This window comes from Podarcis vaucheri (assembly GCF_965113315.1).
Source record: "Podarcis vaucheri genome assembly, chromosome: 17".
In the NCBI taxonomy this organism is placed as follows: domain Eukaryota; kingdom Metazoa; phylum Chordata; class Lepidosauria; order Squamata; family Lacertidae; genus Podarcis; species Podarcis vaucheri.
In genome coordinates this window covers 8,682,706-8,696,722 of record NC_138755.1, presented here as the reverse complement: position 1 = coordinate 8,696,722, position 14,017 = coordinate 8,682,706, and the positions used below count along the sequence as shown (strand labels likewise).

General features: G+C 48.3%; 1 protein-coding gene across 1 annotated transcript in view; it reads left to right on the top strand.

Annotated features, from left to right (window-relative positions):
* Nucleotides 1-2,995: 2,995 nt before the first annotated feature.
* LOC309522284 (phospholipid phosphatase 3-like) overlaps nucleotides 2,996-14,017 on the top strand; it is a 38,683-nt gene continuing 27,661 nt past the window's right edge. The window contains exon 1 of the mRNA XM_082205532.1: nucleotides 2,996-3,771. Coding sequence (XP_082061658.1) covers nucleotides 3,573-3,771 — 199 coding nt within the window. The 5' untranslated portion in view covers nucleotides 2,996-3,572. The remainder of the gene's footprint in view (nucleotides 3,772-14,017) is intronic.

Genomic DNA, 14,017 nt, shown 5'->3' with positions numbered 1-14,017 from the left:
GCGGACGTTCCGGGAATCAGCGTGTTTTTACATGAGTAGAATGTGTGCTTTTATTTAAAATGCATCTCTGGGTTACTTGTGGGGCATAGGAATTCGTTCACACACCCCAAAACAAAATATAGTCCGGCCCCCACAAGGTCTGAGGGACAGTGGAAAAAGTTTGCTGACCCCTGGTATACAGTATAAGCCTAAGGTGATAAAACGTGAACTGATCTACAAAGGCCACTTGGTTCTGTAACGACAGGACTGGATCAACAAGCACCCCAAACTGGGAATCAGATCCTTACACAGGATGCAACCTGCTCTAGAACAGGGATAGGCAGAAGGTAGCTTGGAATTACTTCCAGAACTCAGTGCGGCTTGCGGTAGATTAGCAAGGATTTCTACCCTCTTGTTAAACAGCAACAACACATACACACAAAATTAAGCCGCCAGAATGAAGAAAACGGGGGAAGGAAAAGGGGTGCTGCTTTAGTGCAATGCGTATCCTCTATCATCATACTGGTGAGGAACTGCCATCATTTTGTCCGACATCATTTGGTCTTACTACCAGCCTCTGGATTTGGCCATTTTGGGTAAAAAACATTCACCTTTCTCAAGGTGGAATTCAGCTGATGTAGCTTCATTAATGTGTGACCCTGAAATTCGGGACCCCACCCAATTGATGCCAAAGTTTGGTGCTAATTTTGTGCCACAAACCCGTTTTGTGCCACCCACCCCCCCAATCAAGCAATTGACACATCAAATTGGGGTCACAGGTTAACGCCAACTGACTTCAAACATGTCACATGTGGGAAAGCTCCGGGACCCCCTTCTAAATCCAAAGAGTGCATTCTTTATTCTTTCGTTACAGCTGTCGCTTAAATTGGGTGCTTTTAAAAACTAGTGCCTTTTTCTAACACCCATGGCAACAGAAATATGCACCAGCGTCAAAAAGTCCAGAATTCTCGCCTCTTTCCCCCGGTCTTTGATACCTGGGACATGTGCTCTCAGGACACACACACACCTCAAAAAAAATTCCGCGACTGCAATTTGTTTCAGGGAAGATTCTGGAGCAGATCATTAAGCAAACAGTCTGTGAGCACCTAGAAAGGAATGCTGTGATCACCAATAGTCAGCATGGATTTCTGAAAAATAAGTCATGTCAGACTAACCTGATCTCGTTTTTTGACAGAATTACAAGCCTGGTAGATGAAGGGAACGCAGTGGATGTAGCCTACCTTGATTTCAGCAAGGCATTTGACAAGGTGCCCCATGATATTCTTGTAAAGAAGCTGGTAAAATGCGGTCTTGACTATGCTACCACTCAGTGGATTTGTAACTGGCTGACTGACCGAACCCAAAGGGTGCTCATCAATGGTTCCTCTTCATCCTGGAGAAGAGTGACTAGTGGGGTGCCACAGGGTTCTGTCTTGGGCCCGGTCTTATTCAACATCTTTATCAACGACTTGGATGATGGACTCAAGGGCATCCTGATCAAATTTGTAGATGACACCAAACTGGGAGGGGTGGCTAACACCCCAGAGGACAGGATCACACTTCAAAACGACCTTGACAGATTAGAGAACTGGGCCAAAACAAACAAGATGAATTTTAACAGGGAGAAATGTAAAGTATTGCACTTGGGCAAAAAAAATGAGAGGCACAAATACAAGATGGGTGACACCTGGCTTGAGAGCAGTACATGTGAAAAGGATCTAGGAGTCTTGGTTGACCACAAACTTGACATGAGCCAACAGTGTGACGCGGCAGCTAAAAAATGCAATTCTGGGCTGCATCAATAGGAGTATAGCATCTAGATCAAGGGAAGTAATAGTGCCACTGTATTCTGCTCTGGTCAGACCTCACCTGGAGTACTGTGTCCAGTTCTGGGCACCACAGTTCAAGAAGGACACTGACAAACTGGAACGTGTCCAGAGGAGGGCAACCAAAATGGTCAAAGGCCTGGAAACGATGCCTTATGAGGAACGGCTAAGGGAGCTGGGCATGTTTAGCCTGGAGAAGAGGAGGTTAAGGGGTGATATGATAGCCATGTTCAAATATATAAAAGGATGTCACATAGAGGAGGGAGAAAGGTTGTTTTCCGCTGCTCCAGAGAAGCGGACACAGAGCAATGGATCCAAACTACAAGAAAGAAGATTCCACCTAAACATTAGGAAGAACTTCCTGACAGTAAGAGCTGTTCGACAGTGGAATTTGTTGCCAAGGAGTGTGGTGGAGTCTCCTACTTTGGAGGTCTTTAAGCAGAGGCTTGACAACCATATGTCAGGAGTGCTCTGATGGTGTTTCCTGCTTGGCAGGGGGTTGGACTCGATGGCCCTTGTGGTATCTTCCAACTTTATGATTCTATGTTCTTAATACTGAATTTTAACTTGTAACCCGCTTTGGGACCCACTGATGAAGTTTAGCACGCTACACCTCACGGTCCACAGCGTGGACTGTGCGGAGGCCCAGACTAGGACAGCACTTTTGTCCTGGGGGGGGCGGGGCGGGGGGGAGAACTTCCCCAGTTGCAGCTTCCCCCTTCTACCCTACCAACACAGTTTTCCCAAGGCAGCGAGAAATGGCTGGGATTCCCCCTGGCTTTTACGCAGAGCCTTCTCCCTCCGGCCTCGGACGTGGCAGCACAACTGAGAGCCAACGGCTCGGCTGGCTTTCGTCGGGAGCAGCTCCGATTGAACCCGGGGAGCTCGCTTCCAAGTCGATGCGGCTTGGATCCCATCCGGCTTCCTTTTCCCTGGACGGAGCGGGGCTGCGCCGGGAGGAGCGACCAGAGCGGGGCTGGCCGGACTAGGCCAGCCTGGAAAAGGGCGGTGGGCGAGACCCACTTCGCTTCTGGCTCCGGGCCTGGAGGAGCGACGCCCAGGCGAGTCTCTGCCCCGAGGCAGCTGCTGCCGCTGCAGCCACCGCCCCCGAACACGCTCCGCCCCTCGACGGGACGCTCTCGCTCCGCCCCATCGGGTTGCCCGAGCATTTCGGGGGCGGGGGGACCCGGAGGAAAGCTTCGCCCAGCGCCTCCGGGGCCGGCGAGCGCGGGGTTGGCTCTCCCTCCGCCGCCTGTCCGCCCCGTCCTGCCGGACTTTGGCCCCGCTCCTTGGCCCCGCCTCGTGGGGAGAGGCGCCAGGGGTCCTTCCCAAGTGGCCCCGGCCCGAGGCTGCTGCGCTCTCGTGCGCTCTCGTGCGCCCTGAGCGCCACCGGAGCTGCTCTTTGTTCCCGGGCTGATGCCGAGGCGAGGAAACTTTGTTTGTTTGTTTGTTTGTTTGCGCTCCTTGCCAGGCGGCCCGCCCCTCCCCCCCCCTTCGATCCCTGAGAAGATCCGGATTGCAGAGGACTTCCAGGAGCCGACGGGAGCCCCTGCCCCACCCTGGCGCTCCAGGTCCTGCTTTCTGCCCTCTCCAGCCGCTCTCACCAGGGACTAGAAGACTTGGCGTCTTCCTCCCCGGTGACTGAACCCCAGCGCGGCTCTGCTCTCCTCCCCCAGGGACCCGAGGCTCCGGAGTGGGTTTGAACCGCATGGACTAACGAGCTGGATCCCGCCCGATCCCGCAGCGGCAGGTTGCTCTGCAAAGATCATGCAAAAAGATCCCGACGCGCTCCTCCACGCCCTGTCCCGGCAGCCGCTCAGCGCGGAGCCTCTGGCTTGGCCTCGCCACCCGGGCGACGTGCAGGTGACGGTGCGGAGGCCCAGATCCCGAGCTGGGGACTTCGCTGCTCCCAGGGCTGCGCTGAGGAAGACCTTGGTGGCTGTGGATGTCGTGTGCCTGCTCGTGGGTGAGTGGGGCGCGGAGGGGCTGGGACTTTACTGGCCAGGTAACCAGGAAAGTGGGAATTTGCCAATTAACTTTCTCGAGATGAATCCAGGCAAAGGTTTCTCTTAATCCCCCTAATTAGTGATTTGCAATTGCTTACTTTTTTTGTTTGTGTTGGCGTCTTATGGCGTGTCGCTCATTTCACCTTCTGGTTATTTGCACATCTGGTAATGCAGCCTGGAGCTTGGTACAGTATTAAGATCACCAGGCAGCCAGTGCTCATTTCTCCAGCGTTTCATAGAATCATAGAGCTAGCAGGCACCCTGAGGGTCATTTAGTCCAACCCCCTCCAGTGAAGGAATCTTTTGCCCAACATGGGGATCTCACCTACAACCGTGATATTAAGAGTCTGACTGATGCCAATTCTGCAAGCTGGAAGGGTCTATCTAAATCGGAAAATGTGCAGCCCAACACTCTGCTCAAATATTATTGTAATTCATGGAGCACTTTGCTTTGATCCTTGGCAATCACTGCAAGGGACATTAAAGGTAAAGGGACCCCTGACCGTTAGGTCCAGTTGTGACCGACTCTGGGGTTGCGGCGCTCATCTCGCTTTATTGGCCGAGGGAGCCGGCATACAGCTTCCAGGTCATGGGGCCAGCATGACTGAGCCGCTTCTGGCGAACCAGAGCAGCGCATGGAAACACCGTTTACCTTCCCACTGGAGTGGTACCTATTTATCTACTTGCACTTTGACGTGCTTTCGAACTGCTAGGTTGGCAGGATCAGGGACCGAGCAACGGGAGCTCACCCCGTCGCGGGGATTCGAACCGCTGACCTTCTGATCGGCAAGCCCTAGGCTCTGTGGTTTAACCCACAGCGCCACCCGCAAGGGACATTAAGCCTCCATATATTCAGCCCAGCTAGTACAGGATACCTTAATCTCTTTTCCACTGAGAATCAAGTTTAAGACACTAACAGCAGCATAGTTCTTTCTTTACCCTTTCGACCAGTGCTTTGAGTTGTTGGGCCAGAGGCTGCTGTTGAGATCCCAGCTAAGGAGTAATAATAATAATAATAATAATAATAATAATAATAATAATAATATATTATTATACCCCACCCATCTGGCTGTGTTTCCTCCAGCCACTCAGGGACCATGCTGGATACCTGGAAGCCATGTGGAGGATTTGAGGAGTGGAGGATTTGTAGCAGTGGCATTTCTTGTCTGGCTCTTTAATTCCAGATGCCATTGCATGATTTCTGATGGGGAACTGCTATGATTAATGTTACAGATAGGTAGCCGTGTTGGTCTGCCACACCCCTTGCCTTTTCCTGTAAGACCTATTGCAGTCGTTAAGAGTCGTCAACAGGCTCATCTCAGCTATCTGCCAATCTCCCATTCCCACCACCCTTCTGAGTAATACCCCTCCCCACCTTCTCACTATATAGAAGGATCTGGCAACTTCTGTTTCAGTGTATCTGAAGAAGTGTGCATGCACACGAAAGCTCATACCAAGAACTAACTTAGTTGGTCTTTAAGGTGCCACTAGAAGGATTTTTTTTATTTTTGCTATGATTAAAACATCCTGACTGGCTGGCGCGCGCGCACACACACACACACGCACATCTTTGCATTGGAAGCTCTTCAGCTGTTATTCCTGACTTTTGGCCCTGTTCCTCCCTGGACGACTTTTAGCAACACATTGCAAAGATGTGCACATGGAAGAACCCAAGGCACCTGGTTTGTGATCAGAGGTGACCTTGCTTTGAGTCAAGGTGAGGAGGCTGCCTTCAGGGCAGAACTACGCATGAGAAGGAGCCCATACAGCTTTCCTGGTTAATGATAATACAGAGGAGGGGTCATCTTCAGAGGAGATCTGGTGGGTGGAAGGGCAGGGCTTCCTGCTTCCACACACCCACTGGTTTTCCCAAACCGCCCCTCCCCTTCTTTCCCCAGTCAGGCATATTTCTGCTCACGGGTCATGGGGGAGAACTGGTGAGTGGAGAAGGGTTAATTACCCCTGAAATCTGTGCTTTTGTAAGGAATCACAGGGTTGTGATAACATCTAGTTTCTCCCTTAGATGTTGGATTTTCAGATGCCTGGCCCATGGGGCACAGTTGCTCTATTAAGGCCTGGTGTAATCAGTAATAATAATAATAATAATAAATGTATTACTTATACCCCACCTATCTGGATGGTCCTCCCCAGCTATTCAAGGCGGCTCTCAACAGAATATTTAAAACACAATAAAACATCAAACATTAGAAGTTTCCCTAAACAGGGCTGCCTTCAGATGTCTTCTAAAAGTCAGATAGTTATTTATTTCCTTGACATCTGATGGGAGGGCATTCTACAGGGCAGGTGCCACTACCGAGAAGGCCCTCTGTCTGGTTCCCTGTAACTTCACTTCTTGCAGTGAGGGAACCACCAGAAGGCCCTCGGCGCTGGATTTCAGTGTCCGGGCTGAACGACGGGGGTGGAGAGGCTCCTTCAGGTATAGTGGACCGAGGCCATTTAGGGCTTTAAAGGTCAGCACCAACACTTTGAATTGTGCTCGGAAACGTACTGGGAGCCAATGTAGGTCTTTCAGGACCGGTGTTATATGGTTTTGGCGGCCGCTCCCAGTCACCAGTCTAGCTGTTGCATTCTGGATTAATTGTAGTTTCTGGGTCACCTTCAAAGGTAGCCCCATGTAGAGAACATTGCAGTAGTCCAAGCAGGAGATAACTAGAGCGTGCACCACTCTGGCCAGACAGTCTGCGGGCAGGTAATAAACCTATGGTCAGAGTTTAATGAAATGTCATGCTGGAGTCATTGCCCTAGTGCACCCAGCCATCCTATCTTACTTTTAGCTTGCTCTGCGTGGTTTAATGCAAATGTTGGTTTCCGATTCAGCTAAGTACGGAGAAAGGCAAGAAGCTTTGGGGGTTCAAAACTCAACCCCTAGAAACCTAATCCAGCAACTTTTCTGGCTTATGCCATTCCCCCAGGCACAGCCCATTTGTTCCCTAATCATTGCTCCAAAACCTCAGGGCTAGAAAATTACTTGGTTGCAGTTTAATTAAAACTGATTCTCCCAGGGAACTCAATTCTATCCCCCAATACCAGATTTGGGGTTTATACAACCCCTTAATTACCTGCTGGATGGTGTTGATGAATACATAAGGGAGTTGAGGGGAAACTTGGGAAGGCACCTTGATCAAGGGGCTGGGCTCAGAAGCGGGAAACGCAAGTTCAAATCCCTGCTCAGCCAGAGAACTCTTGCTCCCGTCTCTTTAAATCGTTTTCTGGCCAGGTTCCCAACTGGAAGTAGCTTGGAAGTAGAGGAGGGAGGAGGTGTCAGGAGGGAAGCATTTGAGAATTGAGACTGATGGGAAGTGGAAGCCACTGGGCTAGGAAACCATAGCTCTAGCGCAGGGGTCAGCAAACTTTTTCAGCAGGGGGCTGGTCCACTGTCTCTCAGACCTTGTGGGGGGCCGGACTATATTTTGAAGGGGGGGGGGGAAGAATTAATTCCTATGCCCCACAAATAACCCAGAGATGCATTTCAAATAAAAGGACACAGTCTACTCATGTAAAAACACACTAATTCCCGGACAGTCTGCGGGCCGGATTTAGAAGGCGATTGGGCCAGATCCGGCCCCCGGGCCTAAGGTTGCCTACCCATGCTCTAGCCCAGGGATCAGCAAACTTTGTCAGCAGGGGGCTGGTCCACTGTCCCTCAGAACTTGTGGGGGGGCAGACTATTTTTTTTGGGGGGGAGGAATGAACAAATTCCTATGCCCCACAAATAACCCAGAGATGCATTTTAAATTAAAGCACACATTATGCTCATGTAAAAACACCAGGCAGGCCCCACATTTTAAATAAAAGGACATAGTCTACTCATGTAAAAACACGCTGATTCCCCGACTGTCTGCAGGCCGGATTTAGAAGGTGATTGGGCCGGATCCGGCCCCCGGGCCGTAGGTTGCCTACCCCTGCTCTAGCCGCTAGTAGGACAGGGTGGCCCCATTCATTCCCCACCTCTTCTACAGCAAGGGCAAGAGTCTTCCGCTGTAGAACAAACAAAGCTGAGGCCGTGTGTCATGCAAGAACCAACGTCTGTCTTCTTTCATGCTTCCCTGGTTATTCTGGCCCGGATGTCACCAATATGCCACTCTGTGGGTGCCTGCAGAGGCCTTCCACATTGTCCATAGGTTGCCTTTCCCTTTCCTCTGATGAAATTAGGCCTTTCAGGGGCTAATGGAATAGGTTGGGTACGAGGTGTTTGGTGTGGTGCCCATAACAGTTTCTGCAGTTTGCAAATGAGCCCATGGGCCCCAAAAGAGGGAAACGTGAGTCACCTGAAATATTTACTGGATATCTCTCCTTTTTTATATAACAATTTATTGATTTAACAAAAAACAAGAACAATACAGTGGTACTTCTGGATGCGAACGGAATCCATTCTGGAGCCCCGTTCGCATCCAGAAGCGAACGCTATCTGCGTCTGCGTGGGTCGCGATTTACCGCTTCTGCGTCTGCACGTGACATCATTTTGACCATCTGCGCGTGTGCTAGTGGTGAAACCTGGAAGTAACGTGCTCCATTACTTCCGAGTCACCGCAGCGCATAACCCGAAAATACTTATCCTGAAGCTACATCAACCCAAGGTATGACTGTACAAAAACAAAGCAAAACAAAACAAATTGACTTCCCTCTAGTCCCTTCCTTGGTTCCATAATTTATCAATATACTGCATGTCCATTGTTCAGTTTGAAACCTTATTTAAATTACTTATTATCCATTCATAACAAAATTACAAGTAATTAAAAACCCCTGCTAATGTATTAACTGTGCGCAATGCTTCTGTATAAATGCAACAAACACCTTCCACTCTTCCTTAAATTCATTGTCATCTCTTCCTCTTAGTTTCATTGTCAGTTCTGCCATTTCAGCATATTCCATTTATTTAACTTGCCAATCTTCTTTAGCTGGGACTCCTCCTTCTTTCTAGCGTTGTGCTAATAATGTCCGTGCAGCTGTAGTTGGATACATAAATAAATTCTTTTGTGATTTTGGTAGATCCACTCCTATAATACCTAATAGGAAAGCTTCTGGTTTTTTTAAACAAAGTTTATTTTAAACATCTTCTTTTCATTATAAATCATTTCCCAGTATTTCTTTATGATTTTACAGTCCCACCACATGTGGAAAAATGTCCCTTTACTGGATATCTCCAAAGGATATCCTCTCCAGCCCAGCATCCTGTTTTCCACAGTGGCCAACCAGAGGCCTAAGAGAAGATCATAATCATATAATACATTTGATGGTTTTTTTGTTGTTTGTTTTTGTGTTTTAAAACACATTATTTTGAGGTAAAAACACTTGAAAAATCAGTTAGTCTGTTGCATTGTAAGCTGTAGCTGTAGCAGAGGGAAAGGGAGAGAAGGGAAGAAAGGAGAGGAACTGCTTGTACCATCGCTGCCATGGTAAGGTTATCTGTTTCCATAAAGTTCAAGGAAGCCTGTGTCTCAGTGGGCTTCTGTCTATAAAGGCAAGCATTTACCGTATTTTTTTGCTCTATAAGACTCACTTTTTCCCTCCTAAAAAGTAAGGGGAAATGTGTGTGCGTCTTATGGAGCGAATGCAGACTGCGCAGCTATCCCAGAAGCCAGAACAGCAAGAGGGGTTGCTGCTTTCACTGCGCAGCGATCCCTCTTGCTGTTCTGGCTTCTGAGATTCAGAATATTTTTTTTCTTGTTTTCCTCCTCCAAAAACTAAGTGCGTCTTGTGGTCTGGTGCTTCTTATAGAGCGAAAAATATGGTATATAGTTCTTTAAGGTGTTCAAATGGCTTAACGTCAACTAGATTTTTTTTAAAAAAATATTTTAACAAACCTGTAAGTTAGATCAACTGTGTTATACCCAATTTGCAGATACAGCAACTGAGGCTGAGAAAGTAGATTGCCTAAGGGCATCCTATTAGTTCATGGCGGAGGAAGTAAGATCCTTAATTGCTGGTTGTAGATGTTTAAGGGCAGAGGGTTCACCTCATTCTAGTGCCATAATAATAGTACAAGTGTTGTTAACCAGGGTTTGAAATTAGCAGGCGCATTTTGCGCCTAAAGATTCTCCATTTGCATGCACCTCAAAAAGTCTGGGTGCCATTTTTTGTGCCTGGCTGACACTCAAGGATTACTGAAATGAATGTGCTTGGAAGCCTCAAAGTACATTCTAAGGATAAGCAATATGTTAAGGAGTTTAACAATAAAGGGTAGAGTGTTTTGAAAACTGAAGTATGGTACCAATATTTTTATTGTAAACACCAAATTAAACAGGTATTAACCGTTTATGTTAAAAAAGTGATATTCACAATGTGTCACTTATGTGAATTATGTATTAGTTCATGCTTATCAAAATAATAAATAAAATGTGTTGCTGATTACCCCCCCCTCCAAATGGTGACTAGATATTCTGTTTTGGCACCCACAACCCAGGTCCCAGGAGCCATTTGGCTCCTAGCTTTTCTATCCCAGTTTCTAACACTGTTGTTAACGTTTAAATGTGGCCATATCCCTGTGAAAGAAGCTGAGTAGATTGGCTGTGCTATGTTTGCATAGAAACCAATAGATCCTTTCTCCCTCACTTAGCTATTGCCAAGGCAATATGTACTCAGTGCTTTTTTAAAAAAGTCAAAGTTCCGCACCAGAAATGTCTGGATTCTGTAACCTGGGAATATACAAATTAAGCAAAATGTGCCTCAGTTTTCAAACGTAATCTGTTCCGGAAGGCCGTTTGACTTCCAAAATATTCGAAAACTGAAAGAGGAAGCCTCAATTCGATAGGTAAACTCAAAACGGAAGCTGCGTAGCACGTTCAGCTTCCAAAAATCGTTCGAAAACCAAAGCAATTATTTCCGGGTTTTCGGCGTTCAGCTTCCAAAGTGTTCGTCAACGGAGCCGTTCGAGAACCAAGGTTCCACTGTATATTTTTTTCCCTTGGTTTTAATGTATCGATGTGGTTTTGGTTTTGTTTCTTTGGTTGCAAGTCACTTTGAGTTGCCTTGGGCAAGAAAAAGCAACTGACAAATGTAATAAATAATAAGTTGGCAAATTTTGCATGGTTTGTAATCATCTAGTAGGCAAAAGGGACACACAAGAGGCGTTCTCAGACCCCTGGAAAGCCCAATGGAAACTCAGTTGGTGTCTGAAATTCCTCTGAACTTTTAAGTGCCGGGTGGGGAGAATATGAAGAGGAGTTACTTGGGATTCCCATTTTTTGCCCCATCACCTAATTCTCCGCTTATGTGCAACATGACGGAATTTCACAGTGCCCAGCCCTTGGCACTGCAAGCCTCTAAAGGGCTAGAAATGCCAGGAGCAAAACTATCCTATTAGAGGGGTAGGAGTTGTCCCTTGACACTGATCCTTGGATGCCAGTCCTGTGAGCTGCTGCCTCTATACAGCTGGGCCATCAGGGAAGGACTTAGCAGAATGAACTCGCTATGTTTTGAACCAAGGGAAGTACCGTATTTTTCGCTCTATAAGATGCACCAGACCATAAGACGCACCTAGTTTTTGGAGGAGGTAAACAAGGGAAAAAAATATTCTGAATCCCAGAAGCCAGAACAGCAAGAGGGATCTGGCTTCTGGGATAGCCTCTTGCTGTTCTGGCTTCTGGGATACCACATGAAGCCTCTTCCGGGCAGGCTAAGCCAGGATGAAGGCTTCCCCTGCCCGGAAGAGGCTTCGCGTGGCTATCCCATAAGCCAGGACAGCAAGCAGGATAGCGCGCAGCGATCCCTCTTGCTGTCTTGGCTTATGGGATAGCTGCGCGAAGCCTCTCCTGGGCAGTGGGATGAAGGGATGGTTTTCCCAGTAGTGATGTATGGAAGTGAGAGCTGGACCATAAAGAAGGCTGATCGCCAAAGAATTGATGCTTTTGAATGGAGGGGACTCTTGAGAGTCCCATGGACTGCAAGAAGATCAAACCTATCCATTCTTAAGGAAATCAGCCCTGAGTGCTCACTGGAAGGACAGATCCTGAAGCTGAGGCTCCAATACTTTGGCCACCTCGTGAGAAGAGAAGACTCCCTGGAAAAGACCCTGATGCTGGGAAAGATGGAGGGCACAAGGAGAAGGGGACGACAGAGGATGAGATGGTTGGACAGTGTTTTTGAAGCTACCAACATGAGTTTGACCAAACTGCGGGAGGCAGTGGAGTGCCTGGCGTGCTCTGGTCCATGGGGTCACAAAGAGTCGGACACGACTAAACGACAGCCACATCTTTACCTGTCCCATAAGATCTGTGTGACAGGCTGATAGGGTGTGGTTTGGGGGGAAACAGCCTTGCAGACCAAATTAGGGTCCCTGACAGGCCTGATCCAGGGGTCAGATATCAGTTTCCTTGAGAGTTAAAGGTATGGTAATTAATTTTGGACCTGGTGAGTTACTGGTGCCATCCTGCTTCTCAGTTTCTTGGCATATCTGTTGTGTGTAGGCAGGTATGTGGGGAAACTGTTTTGAAATACAGTTTGGGGTTTATGCCTAAAGTTGTCTTATCTGCTTTTGTGATGGTAGCCTGTCGTTCCCACAGGATTCCTGATTCAAATCCCTGCACACATTTTTGGGGAGAGGCTCATAGCTCACAGGTAGAGTGTGTGCCTTGCCCAGAGGCTATAGTTCATATCCTTTGCATCGCCAGTTAAAAGGATCTTGAAAAGCAAAGCTGGGGTAGAAGATTGCCTGGAGAGCTGTTGCTTGCCAGAGCAGGCAGTACCAAGCCAGCTGGACCAAATCAGTGGTTTGGTATACAGTGGTGCCTCGCAAGACGAAATTAATTCGTTCCGCAAGTTTTTTCTTCTTGCGAGTTTTTCGTCTTGCGAAGCACGGTTTCCCATAGGAATGCATTGAAAATCAATCAATGCGTTCCTATGGAGACCGTCCGGGGACAGAGGGGACCTGTTTTAAAGCAAGGGAAGGGGCAGCGGGGAGAATAGCTTCTCCCCGTTGCCGCCTCTTGGTTCAAAAGGGGTCCGGGGACATAGGGGAAGGCGCGCGCGCGCCTTCCCCTCTGTCCCCTCTTTTGAAGCAAGAGGCGGAGGGGAGAAGATCGCTTCTCCCTGTTGCCGCCCCTTGGTTCAAAAGGGGTCCGGGGACAGAGGGGAAGGCGCGCGCGCGCCTTCCCCTCTGTCCCTGGAGATTGCGGGGCTGGCAACGGGGAGAAGCGATCTTCTCCCCGCCGCCCCTTGCTTCAAAAGAGGTCCGGGGTGCGGGGGCAAGCTTCGTTTTGCGAAGCAAGCCCATAGGGAAATTCGTCTTGCGAAGCAACTCGAAAACGAAAAAAACCTTTCGTCTTGCGAGTTTTTCGTCTCGCGAGGCGTTCGTCTTGCTGGGCACCACTGTAGTTCATTGTTTATTTATTGAAAGTACAGTGGAGCCTCTACTTACAACCATAATCCGTTCCTGAGGTCCGGTTATAACTAGAAATGTACATAAGTAGAGGCGCACTTTTCCATAGAAAGTAATGAAAAAGTGAATTGATCCGTTCTAGACGATGAAAAACACCCCTAAAACAGCATTTTAACTTGGATTTTACTGTCTAACGAGACCATAGATCCATAAAATGAAGGCAATAATCAATATACTGTACTATCAAATAAATAAGACAGTACTGTAGATGGAAAAATTTAACTTTTTTTTTCTTACGTGCGCTGAGGGTGCGTGGGCTTACCTGGCTACAAGCTGGGGGTAGGGCAAGGGTCAGTAAAGAGCTGATTCACTTTGGCCAGGGTCACTTTTTTTTCTTGCCAGGCCAGGTTCTTCTCTGGACTTCCTCAGGTTAGTTCCTTGGTGGGGTTTGGGGCTGCAGTGCGCCCTGTTGTGCCTCTTGCAAGCAGCACCTCTTCCACAGCTTTGGAGGTGGGATGGGGGCCCTCTCCCCCGCAGCAGGAGCCTCAGTGTTGCCCCGCAGCCGGCCAGGCAAGCTCTGGGCTGCTGGCAAGGCCTCTGTTCATATTGAGAAGAAAGTTCATAAGTTGAAGCACCTACTGAAGGTCATAACTGGAATCGTACATAAGTAGAGCCCTACGTAAGTCGAGATTCCACTGTATGTATAGACCACCTTTCAGGGCAATGCCCAAGCAAGTGACATACTCTAGAGAGAAGATAAACTTGTTACGTCAAAATAGTATACAGCACTAAGAGGCAGCTCTTTGGTACTGTGGGCCTCAATGGAGCTATAGGATTTTGTTATAGAGAAAAGAGCAGTTGGGGAGAGA